Raw genomic sequence first — 12822 nt, forward strand, 5'->3', positions numbered from 1 at the left:
AAAACGCTGTGCTGAGGGATGCTATGCCATGATATACACTATGTTGTTACAACTGCTATGCCATGATAAATGTTCTGCCGTGATAAAGACTGTGCTAATATACTCTATGTGATGACATATGCTCTGATATGACATCTACCAGGCCAAGATACATGTTATGTAGATACATAAGCTGTGCTGTGATAAATGCTGTGCCATGTTATATGCTGTGCTGTAATAAATGCTGTGCTGTGATATATGCTGTGCCATGATAAATGCTGTGCTGTGATAAATGCTGAGCTGTCACATATCCCATGCTGTGATTTTTGCTGTCCTGTGATACATGCTGTGCTGTGATATATACTGTGCCGTTACATATCCTATGCCATGATATATGCTGAGCTGTGATAAATACTGTGCTATGATATATGCTGTGATATATGCTGTGCTGTGATATTTGCTGTGCCATGATACATGCTGTGCTATGATAAAAGCTGCGCCGTGATAAATGCTGTGCCATGATAAATGCTGTACGTCACATATCTTAAGATATGATAAATGCCGTGTCGTGATACATGCTGTACATCACATATCCTATGCTGTCACATATCCTGTGCCATGATATATATTGTGCCATGTGTCATATATGCTGTGCCGTCACATATCCTGTGCTGTATATATATGTGCTGATATACGCCATGCCATGTCACCTAACCCGTGCCGTGTGTCACCCATCCTGTGCCGTCACCTGTCCTCTGCTGTGGTATCAGCTGTGCTGTCCCCCGGCTCTGCCCTCCGTGGGGCCTTGGACTGTCCTGTTTCCGCTCGTTCCCCAGCTCCGGGGCTGATACCAGCAGGAATCAGCAGCTGTTCTCTGCTTAAAGTGCCTGGCCCTGGCAGAAAGCAATAAGCGTTTGTTTTCTCCTAGAGGCGAGCCCCTCTCTTGTCCCATCGTGTCCATGTCCTGGCATTCAAGGCCCTGGAACCCGTGACCATCACAGGAAAATGTGCAGGCCGGCGAAACTCCTCTTTGTCCAGAGCAGGGAGGAGGCCTGACCCACACTGGGCCCAGCCTGCCGACCTCCCTGGTAGGCACCGACCCCGCGGGGCCACTTCCCATCCCCGGCAGGGAACGGCGCTCCCTGATCCAGAGCAGAGCCCGCAGCCTGCAGCCACCCCAGAGCCACGCGCAGGACCCACGGGGTGTTTGGAACACCGATTTAAGAGGTGACTGTCACCAGCGCTGGTAAATTGGTAACGCCCAGTGAAAGTCAGGATGTCCAGCCACTCTTCCAGCGGCTCTAACTGGGCTCTAACTGCCCGCAGCCCTGGTGGCGGCTGCAGCGGCGCTCCGGGCTGCTCCTTCCGCGCCGGGCCTCCTCCGGGAGCCGCGGCCCTCCGGGCGGGCCCCTGGCGCCTTCTCCCGGCGCCTACTTGTCCCTCCCCGACCCCACTGTGCGGCCACCACCACGCTTCCATCCACCTGGCACCTGCTTCCGCTTTGCAGGCCAAGCAGAGCGTCAGCGCAGCCGCTGCGGAGCCCTCGGCCCTCACCTTCTCGGTGAGTCGCGCACCTTCGTAGGGGGCTGCCCTGAGACCCCCGACACGGACGGGCCGAGCCGCCCTCCCGAGCACGGCGGTGGCCCTGGCCACCAGGGCCAAGGGCCTGCCCTCTGTGGGCAGGAAGTGCAGGCGGCGTCCGGAAGGGTCCGCCGCGGAGACAGCCCGAGCAGCCCCGCGCTTCCGGGACAAGAGCCACAGTCTGCGCCTTTGGTCGATTGGCTTTCACAAAAGGTTCACGAAACAAAGGGTAAGGGAAGCCTTTAGCCATCATCGCACGGCTAACGCAGGACGCGCATGAGGTTTGTTTCCGTTTAGAAAACTGGGTAATGAATCGTACTGTCTGACAAGGTGGACAACTGGACCTTCATCTTTCGGAATCAGGACTCTTGATCAACTCAGCTGGGGAATAAAACGACAGCAGAAACCCCAGGCTCAGCGCGGATGTGCACAGGACTTACAGGGAAAAAGATATAAATGAACTTCACAAGGCTGTGCTCTGGCACGAAGTCCCTTCTTAGGAGAGGAACTGAGGGTTCTGATAGACGCGTACATATTCGAGTCTTATTACGAAAACTGGCAACGGACCACTGGTTAATTCCGTCTGTTTCTTGGTTTAGATGAAAATAACCACTGTTCCTGATGTCTTTAAAATGCCATTGGTTTTTCTACCCTGTGCTAGGTAAAGTCTGTTCAAGACATAAGGACAAGAAAACAAAAGGAGCGAGACATCCGTGTCTAGCACACTTCTACGAAGTGTATTAAAAAAAGAGAAAAGCAGCCTATCCCACATGAAACCTAGAATTCCGGTGTTTTGTTTTTTGGGTTTTTTTTTTTCAATTCTTTGTAAAAGTAACTTTAAATTGTTAGAATCAAAATAAAGCCTGCAGCTTAACCTTTGAGCGCTGTGGGAGGACGCCCGCCGGCTCACGCTCGGCCTGTAACTGGCAGAAATCACTAGAAGGTACTGGGGATGTGACAGGCACTTGCAAATATTAAAAGGAACATCTCACAAGAAGCTTTACAAAATCAGGGTAGCCAAGCTGCTTCGTTCCCTCTGTTCAGCCTAAAACACCCATTTACAAATGATCACCACTCAGACATTGATCAACTTAGAACACTTGCTTCCCGCTCCGAAATGGAGCTATGAAAGAAAGAGCCCTGATATTTGGGAAGATGAAAAAGAAGTCACTTTACCAGAATGGAGACAGTATTCTCTGGCCTAAAGCTTGGTGACAGTCGGTTTCAAGAGACGCGGAAGTAAGCGTGCGCCTTCGCCTGGAGGCTGGACGGGCCGCAGTAAGCCTCCCGAGAGAGATTATTTGGCGTCTGGTAGGTGTGACCGCCCAAAGGACAGGCGTGAGCTGGACCGAGGCTTTGGTCAGCGAGCGTCACCCTAGACTCCTCTCTGCGGCCAGGTCTGCCTCCCGAGCTCACCAGTGCAGCGTCCGGGACTGCGGGGCCCGCTGCTGCGGCCGCCCACCCCAGGGCAGCCGCGCTCCGTCTTGCCTGCGCCGGGCTTTGTTCGTGATCGCAGGTGACCCAGCGTTAAGAGGAAAGGAAGGGAAGCACCTGCTAGAGGAAGTACGAACACCGCATTTTCCGATCCTTGCATTGACCCTAGAATTCAAATACAGATCCTGCTACTTCTGAACGCGCGTGCGTTAGTGAAGATGACTGGGAGTGACTCTGACTCCTGAAGGACGCAGGCCGGCCTCGGGTTTTTGTTTCCCGCCGGCCTCCCTCTCGATGGCGGCCGGCGACCACTGGACCCTGCCTCTGGGCGGCAACCCCGGAGCCCACCTCACTAGCCCCAGAGACAGAACTCAGGCACGCTCCACTGGCCCCGGACGGGCCTGGCCGTTCCGATTAGACAAGTTGTCGTTTTCCTTTAGGTGCGTCCGAGCATCTCGTCATATGCACTAGGGCCCTGCCTGTCTGTAGATCCCGAGTGGTCCCAAATGGGGGAGTCTTCTGAAAACTAGGAGCTGCCCTGCAAATACGAGGCTCCTTGGGCATGCGTGTTTTAGGGATCAGGATTCCAAGAGGGGAAGGGGCTGTCCCGAGGCCACGCTCCTCATCAGAGTGGGGAGGGCTCGCCTGCCACGGGATGCCTCGGTCTCTCCCGGCTGCACGGCTAGTCCGCTGCCCCCGAGATAGCGCAGACAGCGGTGCCTGCAACAGGGAACCTCCAGCCCATAGCAGGAATTCGACCAAACAGGCAAGCGAATCGCAGACTCTTAATTAAATGCCACTGGAAATTAGACAAGTTGAACAAAGGAAAATAACATTTCTGTACCTGAGGATCTGAAAACAATAAGCCCGTAGCTCCGTGTCTCACCACAGCAGCATTTCCAGGAATATTCCTTGCCAACACGGGAACTTCTAAATCCATTGCCTAAAGGACATAAAAAGGAGAGAAGTCAGGTGGGCAGCCGTGGGCAGAGCTGCTGTGCGAGCTGAGCCAATTTTCGGGCAAGTAACTTCTGTTACCTGGACCTCTGGCACCTCACAGACAATACGGCTTGCCAAAATAATAGCCCACTCTGAACACCACGTTTTCAAAACCCTTCTAGATCTGAATCGCCTGCTGTAATCAGAAGTTCTGAAAAGCCACACACTGTCATAGATTGTCTGATATAATCGCCGCAGTGTTACAAAGCAACCCCCTCTTGCCAAATGTTCATTGGATACTTACCCACGGGCAGTTTGGGGTCTACGTTTTTAATTAGCTCCTTTACTTTCCCTGGCACGTAATTTTCCCCCGTCACAAGCAGCTGGAACCCTTCGAGGCCCCAACGGGCTTCCCCAGCGCAAACAGAAGGAAGGGGAAACGCGACCCCTGGGTCTAATCATCCACGCGGCAGCCGTTCCGTTCCCAAAGGTCTCGGGCCAGCATGTGGCGCCCACCAGCCATGAGCCCATGGAGAGGCGACCCAAAGCACGATGTGCCCGCGCGGTAAGCAGCATCTTCCTGTGGGTGCCGGTCTAGAGGGCAGTTAGCCCATCTCGGCCAAGGACCTTCAGCCTCTCACTTTGACTCCTGAGGCTCCTTTGGCAGTGCTCACAGCAGCATTATCAGTTACTGGAAGATGGGAGCAGCCCGGGCATCCGTCAGCCGAGGAATGGTGAGAAAAAGGGGGTAGACGCACCAGGGAGTATTACGTAGCCGTGAAAAGGAACGGAGTTCTGAAGGCATCGTGTCGAGTGAAATAAATCAGACACGAAAGGACAAATAGTGTATGAGCTCATTGATGTGACTTAATTAGAAGAAAGCAAATTCACAGAGTCAGAAACTAGAATACAGGTTAGCGGGGCTGTGGTGGAGGAGGGCGTAGGGGGTTAATACTTACTGGGGACAGAGCTTCTGTGTGGGGTGATGGGAAAACTCTGGAAATGGATGGTGCTGACGGGAACAGCATTGTAAGCATAACTGACCACTGAGTTATAGATATGAATGTGATCAAAAGGGAAAATTTAGGTTGTATGTGTGTAACTAGAATATAGGTTTTTTAGAAAACCGTAGGACATTTTTTTAGAAAACCATAGGACTGTACAACACTATCCTCAAACTGTGGACTAGAATTAACCGTGTACTAATAATGTTTCATCAGTTGCAGCACAGGTTCTCCACTGAGGCAAAGTGTTAATAGCCAGGAAAGCTGGGGGGCGTGAGCGGAGGGGCTACAGAAACTATTATTGGCGTAATTTTCCTGTATCGTACAAATCCTCTAATAATTAATTATTTAACAAAACAAAACATTAAAGACAAGTTCCCTTCTTTGCAAACAGTGTGTCCTGCAGGACCAAAGGCCAGGGAAGCTAGCTAAGAAGGCAGCAGGGCGCTGCTCCGTGGCCAGCTCTGGCTTCCACCTGCCACCCGGCTACCAGCACCGCACCTCGCAGAGCTGGCCGGCTCCCTGCTCCTCTTCCCAGCCACCCTGGCACTCCTGCATCACGCCGCATCCTTTCTTGGGAGCACTCAGCCCTGCTGGAAACGCTCCGTCAGCACTTTGGTTTGCTTGCCTCCTGCCTGTCCCCACGGGAACAAGGACCGTGCCACGTGTCCACGGCGGAGCCTCCAGAGAGTACACAGCGCCCGGCTCCCATCAGGCAGTCAGGGCGTTTCCACTGGACGAGAGAATTAGTATGTTCACCTATCAATAGCCATGGCTTCTCTGCGGCACTGAGCATTCTAGGTGGCAGAAAACCTGATTCTTCGCTTCCCGGAGCCTGCGGATGGGTAGAAAAGACGCAGTACGATGCGGACACCCCTGCAAAAGCAGGGCAGGGGGACGTGGAGGGAGCGGCATCTGGACTAGAGCCAACAGCCAGGCATTTATAGAGAACGACGAGCGGTGTCACCTCCTAAAACAAGCAGACACCTGTTGTGGGAAACTGGCTTACCTGGTTCTTTATTGTAAATGTTACACCTGTTCTATTGTAGATGTTGCAGTTGTTAGATGTTGCAGTTGTTCCCTATTATAGATGATGTTGCAGTTCTAATAGCAAACGGCTGCTCAGTAGTTTCCCAAAAATGCGATGTGGAAACGAGGGTGGAGGCTCTCGGCTCCAGAAGCCACGAGGCCCTGGTTCCATCCTTGGTTCGTCTCTCGTGTTTCTCTTTATCCTTTATTTCTGTAAGTCCTTCGTCACCTTCCCTTCGAGCAAACCTTCGAGCTCGTTCTCAGCAGACGCTGCACGTCTTTAGGCAAGGCCCGGCCTGAAGAACAAAGGCACCCCCGGAATGGACAACCTTGCGAGGTCGGTCCTGACGCCAGCCGGGACTGGCAGCGTCTCGTGCCAGGCGGCGCACGGAGAGGAGCGCTTTCATCACAAAAGACCGTCTGCTATCAGCCTCAGGGGCGGCGAGAGCGAGCGAGCCTGGATGCGGAGGGGAGCAGCCCACATGCGGGCCACAGAGCCCGGCGTGTCACACCCGCTAGCCTCATCTCCTTCGTCCCCCTGGGAGCGCGCCAGCTAACGGGAAGGCCCCGGCCTCAACCCCCCACGGCACGCGCACCAGTTTCGGCAGGACTGAGGAGGGTCCCGTGGGGGGCCGCAGAGCTGTCCTAGCCACGCAGCTGCCGCAGCCCCCACCCCAAAACCAGTGCAGCCAAACCCGGACTGGCAGCCCCATCTTCAGGCCCCTCTCCAGGAACAGCCACGGCCCAGGGCTTCTGGCACACGCACTTGCATTTCACTGACACCATGTCACGGGGAATGACCAACACTGGTGGCACAGCGGAGTGGTTGGTCTGAATTTACCAGCGACATACACACACAGCGGACTCAGGGGGCAGCTGTTCCCAGGAGGATGGCGGCGGCATTTGGGATGCAGCTGGATGCAAAGGGCGATCAGCACCTTGGAGATTATTTCACTTCTCTGCAGTGCCGGCTCCCACAGCTGACTGTCGGTGGCACCCTCCGTACTGTGACATCTTGAGGTTACCGCACTGCCACCACCACCCACTTGGAAATTCAAGTGAGCCCGAGAGCCAGATGACATCATCACACTGTCCTTGAAAAGTCCTTCAGGCTCTCGAACCACTGCGGCCTGGGCCCCGGAAGCTAAGAGGCCAAGGATTAGCCTCTGGTTGCTCTTTGCTTTAGAATAGGGCCTGTTGTGCCCTAGAAAGTGGGGACTTTGACCTGGAAGGGTAGGTGTGGTAGGGAGGCACCTAAAGAGGAAAACTGGGATAAGAAAAAAGCATTCAGGCTCTTTTAACTTAATCCTGTCCAAGATGCAACTCCACAATGAGCCCAAACTCGAAACGACATGGCTTAATTTTAGGAAAGGCCACCCTACTGCCCGTGCATCTGGCCAAGGCTGGATTTGGGGGCTCATCAGTGAAAAGATGTGTCTGAGCATTTGGGAACTGTATATGCTATCGTGAGAAAACATAGCTAATTCCGAAAGGTCAAAAGATGACTTCCTCCCAAAGTGATATGCCTTTATTCTACGATTAAGCACTTTGGGTATCTGAATTGATTCTAATGAAATGCACCCTTACCACTCCTCCAAAATCAGTTTCATTCAAAATCAGTTTCATTAGTGCAGAGGTTATTTTGGAGTTTTAAAAAGGAACACAACATCAACGTTTTAAGGCAGTCAGAATTGCCAACAGCTGCCTTCCCTTTGAAGTAAAGGAGGCTTGACAGCAATTCATCTGCAGTGAAATGCTGTGTGTGCTAGTTATAAAGTCATCGCCTGAATCCCACCCGACCTTTTCTTTAAAAGATGGAAAAATATTTGCATACAAAGGAGCAATTCGGCAACCATTCAAATCCTGGAACAGCGAGCGTGTCCATTTTTAAAGCTAATATGAAGAATAAAAGGCACGTGGACTCGGCCAGGAGCCGACTTCACAGCCCGGTGGAGACGGAGGGCACCAAGCAGAAAGCACGGCTGACTCGGGGTGTCCGCGGGAGAACACCCGCGCAGGAGCCTCCGCAGGCCGGAAAAGCACGCCCACGCCGGGTACGGGCGCGGGTGGGCCGCGGGCAGCTTTGTTTCGCGGCCGCACAGCACAAGACAAGAGGAGACCGGCTGGCAGTCACTTCTTACTTTTAGGGAGGGCGGTTATTTCTTTTCTTGCTCCGATTATCCACAGTACTCTCCGGATCATGGAGCATTGTGGTTCACAAATTGTACTGTCCACCAGTAAATTTAGAAAAGTCAACTGGTGTCCAAAGGAATAAATAGACATGACGATTATCCCTGACAAAACAAAAGCCTCAGTCTCTGTGGACGCTGGAATAAGAAATCCATGTAGTGAGAGAAAATGGGAAAGCTGTGGCAAAGGGCAGGGAGCAGGGGCTCGAGCTCTGGGCATGTGGGCACCGTGCCTACTGTGTGCCATGCACGTCGGCACTGTGCCTACCTACTGTGTGCAGCGTGCGTCGGCACCGCGAGTGCCTACTGTGTGCTGCGCACGTCGGCACCGTGCCTACCTACTGTGTGCAGTGCACATCCCACTGTGTGCAGGGCTGAGGTCCACACCGCATCGTGGGTGCTGTGCTGTGTGTTTGCACGACGTGAAGACCCAGTCCGGGGTGGCAGGGGCTGCTGGCTCTGACAGGTGCCGGCTGCGTCTGCTCTGTGCTTCAATTGCGCTTCCGCAGAAATCCTGCCTGAAGAACTGAGGACTAAAAAGAGGAAGGAGACTCCTCCCGTGGTGGCCACGTGCAGGAAGCCGTGGGCCATGAGGTCCGTAGAATGCCCCCAGTGAGGAGCAGGGACGCTGCGGGCGTCGCTGCAGAGGGCTGCCAGGGGTGGCCGGTCCATCCAGCGTGGCCGCCGGCCTCTCCCGGGAGCCACGTGACTCGGAGCGGCTGCACGTGTGTGTGCCAGGACCTGAGCGGTTCTCTAGAGCTGCGTCGGGAAGAAGGGGCTACACCCACCCCGGAGACTCACGGACAACCTTTTCACCAATTCTGCACCATTTAACCCCATCCCCACCACGCACAGGTGACCGAGCTTCCTTCTCACCTAAATCCCCGGATTCCAGAACATACTGAAAAGAGGGATGAAGAAAAAGGGGTGGTCTTGAAAAACCCACCTGAACCCCACTTCCTGCCTCACCCTTTCGTAACATCTGCTGACTTCCAGCAAAGATAATTTGCAGGCCAGGGGGCAATGCCATCCCTAGTTTTATTTATCTTGGCGTTGGCAAGAAGTAGCAGTCAAAAATTAAGTGATCTTTTTAAGTCCCAGATGTATCTTAAAAACCCCTTTTAAATTCCAAAGGAAGTGCTCCTTTGCTTTCTCAGCTTTGGAAAGGGCAGAACTTTATGGACAGACTTTGGCTCCATAAATTAGAAAACGGGGGATGGACAAAGCCCCACCCTCGAACTCGAGTTACAGAATTACCTCCAGAATCGCAGCGGACATGCCTTCGGAAACGGAGCTGTTCACCACCGCGAAGCAGCTCTTCACCGCGGCGTGGAGGTCTCCTCGAGGCATCTCTGCCCTCAGCCGCACCCCAGCGGACCTGGGGACAACACGGACCCATGAGCAGCGCCTGGGCCCAGAGCTGGGAAGGACAGATGACAGCTCTGGACAGAAGCGCATGAGAGAGGGAGCATTACTGATAAAGGGCTCCACAAAGAAAACCATCTGGGGGGAGAAGCGGCCGCACTCCGTGTCCCTGAGGACCTGCTGGCACCTTTTGTTCCTTCTGAATGTGCACGACACAGGAGACCCTGCATCTCGAACTTCGGATGCTTCAGAAATAAGGTTCTTCCTGTTTTATCTGGGTGATTGAGAAAACAGTCCTCCAGCCTTTTCTCAATTTTTTGTTTTAATACTAAGAGAAATAATAAAATTAACATGGCAGGTGGCCCTGTGCCCACCACGCAGAGTTGATGACGTCCTGCACTCTGGGTTTTGCCTTGCTTTTTCCATCTGACGGTACAAATCTGCACTGCCCTCCGATCCACTTCCCCGTCTCGGCCCCCCGCCCCACCCCTTGCAGCCACTGTCACAGTGATACGTGTCCTTTTGGATAAGTGGTCACCTCCTATGGACATGCACTGGCACCTACGGTCGATGGAAAGCTCCCTGGTACACTCTGGGGCAGGCATCGGTACTTCCCAAGCGCCTTTGCTGCGGGGTTGAGCAACGAGGTGATGGTGGGATCCTGGGGGGTGGGGCGAGGCGGCCACTTTGGAGAGGCTGGCCCCGCCTGGCCGCATCCTTTCCATTCTCCACTTGAAGCACAGAATGCGAAGGCTGGGTTTCTACAGGGACTCGCTGCCTTAGGCGGGGGCCAAGGCTAAGGACGGAACGGATGGACGGAAGGAAAGAACACATCTAGTGGGCTCTCCAGTCCTGGACCAGCTTCCTCCAGATTTCCTTATGGGCAGCCTGTGTTCCCAGGTCTCCGTCACCACCAAATGCCACGTACAACCGACGCTGACGAGGGGCACCCAGAGGGCCGCGCTGAGTCCCAGCAGGGCACGGGGCGCGCCGTGTGCGTCGTCCTCCTCACTCAGCCAGCGTCATCAGTGAGAACCGTTGTCTCAACGTGGTGGGCGTCCCCGGGCGCCGGCCCACAGGGGCAGGGCTGCGCTGGCCTCTCGGGGGTCCCCGAGATGACCCTGGGCCTGTGCCACCAAGCGACAGCCCCGGGGCTGGCGGGGGTCGCACAGCGGGCACCGGAGGTCCCCTGGCCGCCGGCGTCCTGCCCACACTGGCTGCTCATCGCCTGCTCTTACCTGCCCACCTTGGCCTTCACTTCCCTTGTAAACACTGGATCGACCTGCAGAGAAACAGACACGCACGTTAGGGAGAGCCCGGACGAGTCCCAGTCTCCAGGGGCTTACGGCGCGCACGGCGGAGCAGATGGGAAAAAGCGAAATCAGGTAGGGACCGAGGCCCCAGAGCTGGCTAAGCGCTGCCACTAGTGCTACTGCTCCTACTAAGGCACAATGAGTACTATCACTAATGCTACTAGCAGTAAGAAGGAAAAGTGAGTACTAATGCTAACGCTACTAACAGTAATAAATAATGAGTACATTACCAATGCTACTAACAATAAGGAATAATTAGTACTATCACTGCTAATAAGGAAGATTAAGTACTATCACTAATGCTACTAACAATAATAAGGAATACGAGTACCACTAATGCTAGTAATAAGGAATAATGAGTACTAATACTACTGCTACTAATAAGGAAGATTAAGTACTATCACTAATGCAAACAATAATAAATAATGAGCACTATTACTAATGCTAATAATAATAAGGAATAACAAGTACTAATGCTAGTAATAAGGAATGAGTACTATTACTGATGCTACTAACAAGGAATGATAAGTACTATTACTACTAATGATAAGGAATAGTAAGTACTGTTACAATACTACTACTAGTAATAAACAATAATAGGTACAGTTACTAATAACAATAATAATAAGGAAGAGAGAACGTTCCCAAGAGAATGCATTCTCCTGTCTGACCCGTAAGATAAGAGCCCAGTGAGTGGTGCAGTGGGGCAGGGGCCCTTGGCCCACCTAAGGTCCCAAATCAGAGGCCCTTCGTGGGCACGGGGAAAGCCTGACAACGACACAACATTGCAGAGAAAGGTTGTCTTCAACTCACGATGGCAGGTGGATTTCATCACAAAATCCTCATCACAAGATCTAAGACAAAGGATCTGACCAAACTAAAAGGTTACCTTGAGCAGAGAGGTTTTCTGCAAACACGGTCTACCAGCGAAGCGCACGTTTACTGACGTTTGCGTGGATGAAGGGCTGAGACGGACCCACCGACGGATTACTAATCCCGTAAATACAAACGATGTCCTGAAGGGTGGGGCTTGAAAATGGGACGCTGAGCCAAGAAGCCCGCACAGAAGGCCACGTGCTATGTGAGTCTATCTACAAAAATGTACTGAACAGGTGGGTTTACAGAGGTGAGAGGGTCCAGTGACTGCGGGCTGGAGGGAGGGGCGGGGGGCACCCGCTAAGGACACAGGGTTTCATTTCGGGGTATGAGAAGGTCCTGGTGATGGCGATGGTTACATCACTTTCGAATATACTAAAATCCACTGAACTGTATCTTTTAAAAGGGTGAATTTTACAGCGTACTGTGCTATGTGAAGGTTGACTCAAGCCTGGGTGCAACCTCTTAACTAGTCACAGCCACGATCCCGAGGCTGATTCTACTTCTGTTTCACCTTGGAGGGTGGAGGGAGCACGTTCCCGGGGCAGGGGCTGTTTTGTCCCCCTGCAGCCCCTGCCCGGCAGATGTCTGCAGCGTGAATGCAAAGATTAATGGAAATGTTTTCAAGCCGGACTCCCATGCCAATACTTCTTACCCCCTGAGGAAGGCCAACTGTTTTTCAACACTTATTAGTATTATTATTTCTTTTATTAGAGAAGTTGTGAGCTCACAAAACAATCTGCGTAATGTGCAGAATTCCATACATGACCCCTCCACCACACTTTACATTGCTGTGGAACTTTTCTTACAGGTTATGAGAGAACACAGTCAGACTATGTCCACTGACTACGGCCCACAGCGTACACTTGGTGTCTCTATTCCACACACCCCTTATTATTAACACTGCATTAGTACTGCACATTTGTTACAGCTCACGAGTGAACGCTCTCATGTTTGCACTGTTGACCGGTCCACCTTCCACCTCGTGGCTCACTGCGGTCAGCAGCCCCATGCCTCGTCCATTCCATCCAAAGTGCACACTCAGGGGCTCTCCCTTCCATCAGAGTTGTGCAATCATCACCTCGGAAACCTTTGAACACTTTCCTTAGTCCA

At 52.9% G+C, this 12822-nt stretch overlaps 1 protein-coding gene across 2 annotated transcripts in view; it reads right to left on the reverse strand.

The window, feature by feature from the left end:
• Positions 1 to 12822, reverse strand: part of GLT1D1 (glycosyltransferase 1 domain containing 1) — a 120877-nt gene that overhangs the window by 26236 nt on the left and 81819 nt on the right. For both annotated transcript variants that reach the window (XM_058281215.2, XM_058281214.2), the window contains exons 9-11: positions 10759 to 10802; positions 9413 to 9533; positions 3839 to 3937 (exon numbers count right to left, since the gene is read on the reverse strand). In XM_058281215.2, the coding sequence (XP_058137198.1) occupies positions 3839 to 3937; positions 9413 to 9533; positions 10759 to 10802 (264 nt within the window). The remainder of the gene's footprint in view (positions 1 to 3838; positions 3938 to 9412; positions 9534 to 10758; positions 10803 to 12822) is intronic.

This window comes from Dasypus novemcinctus, chromosome 19 (assembly GCF_030445035.2).
Source record: "Dasypus novemcinctus isolate mDasNov1 chromosome 19, mDasNov1.1.hap2, whole genome shotgun sequence".
NCBI classification, from domain to species: Eukaryota; Metazoa; Chordata; class Mammalia; order Cingulata; family Dasypodidae; genus Dasypus; species Dasypus novemcinctus.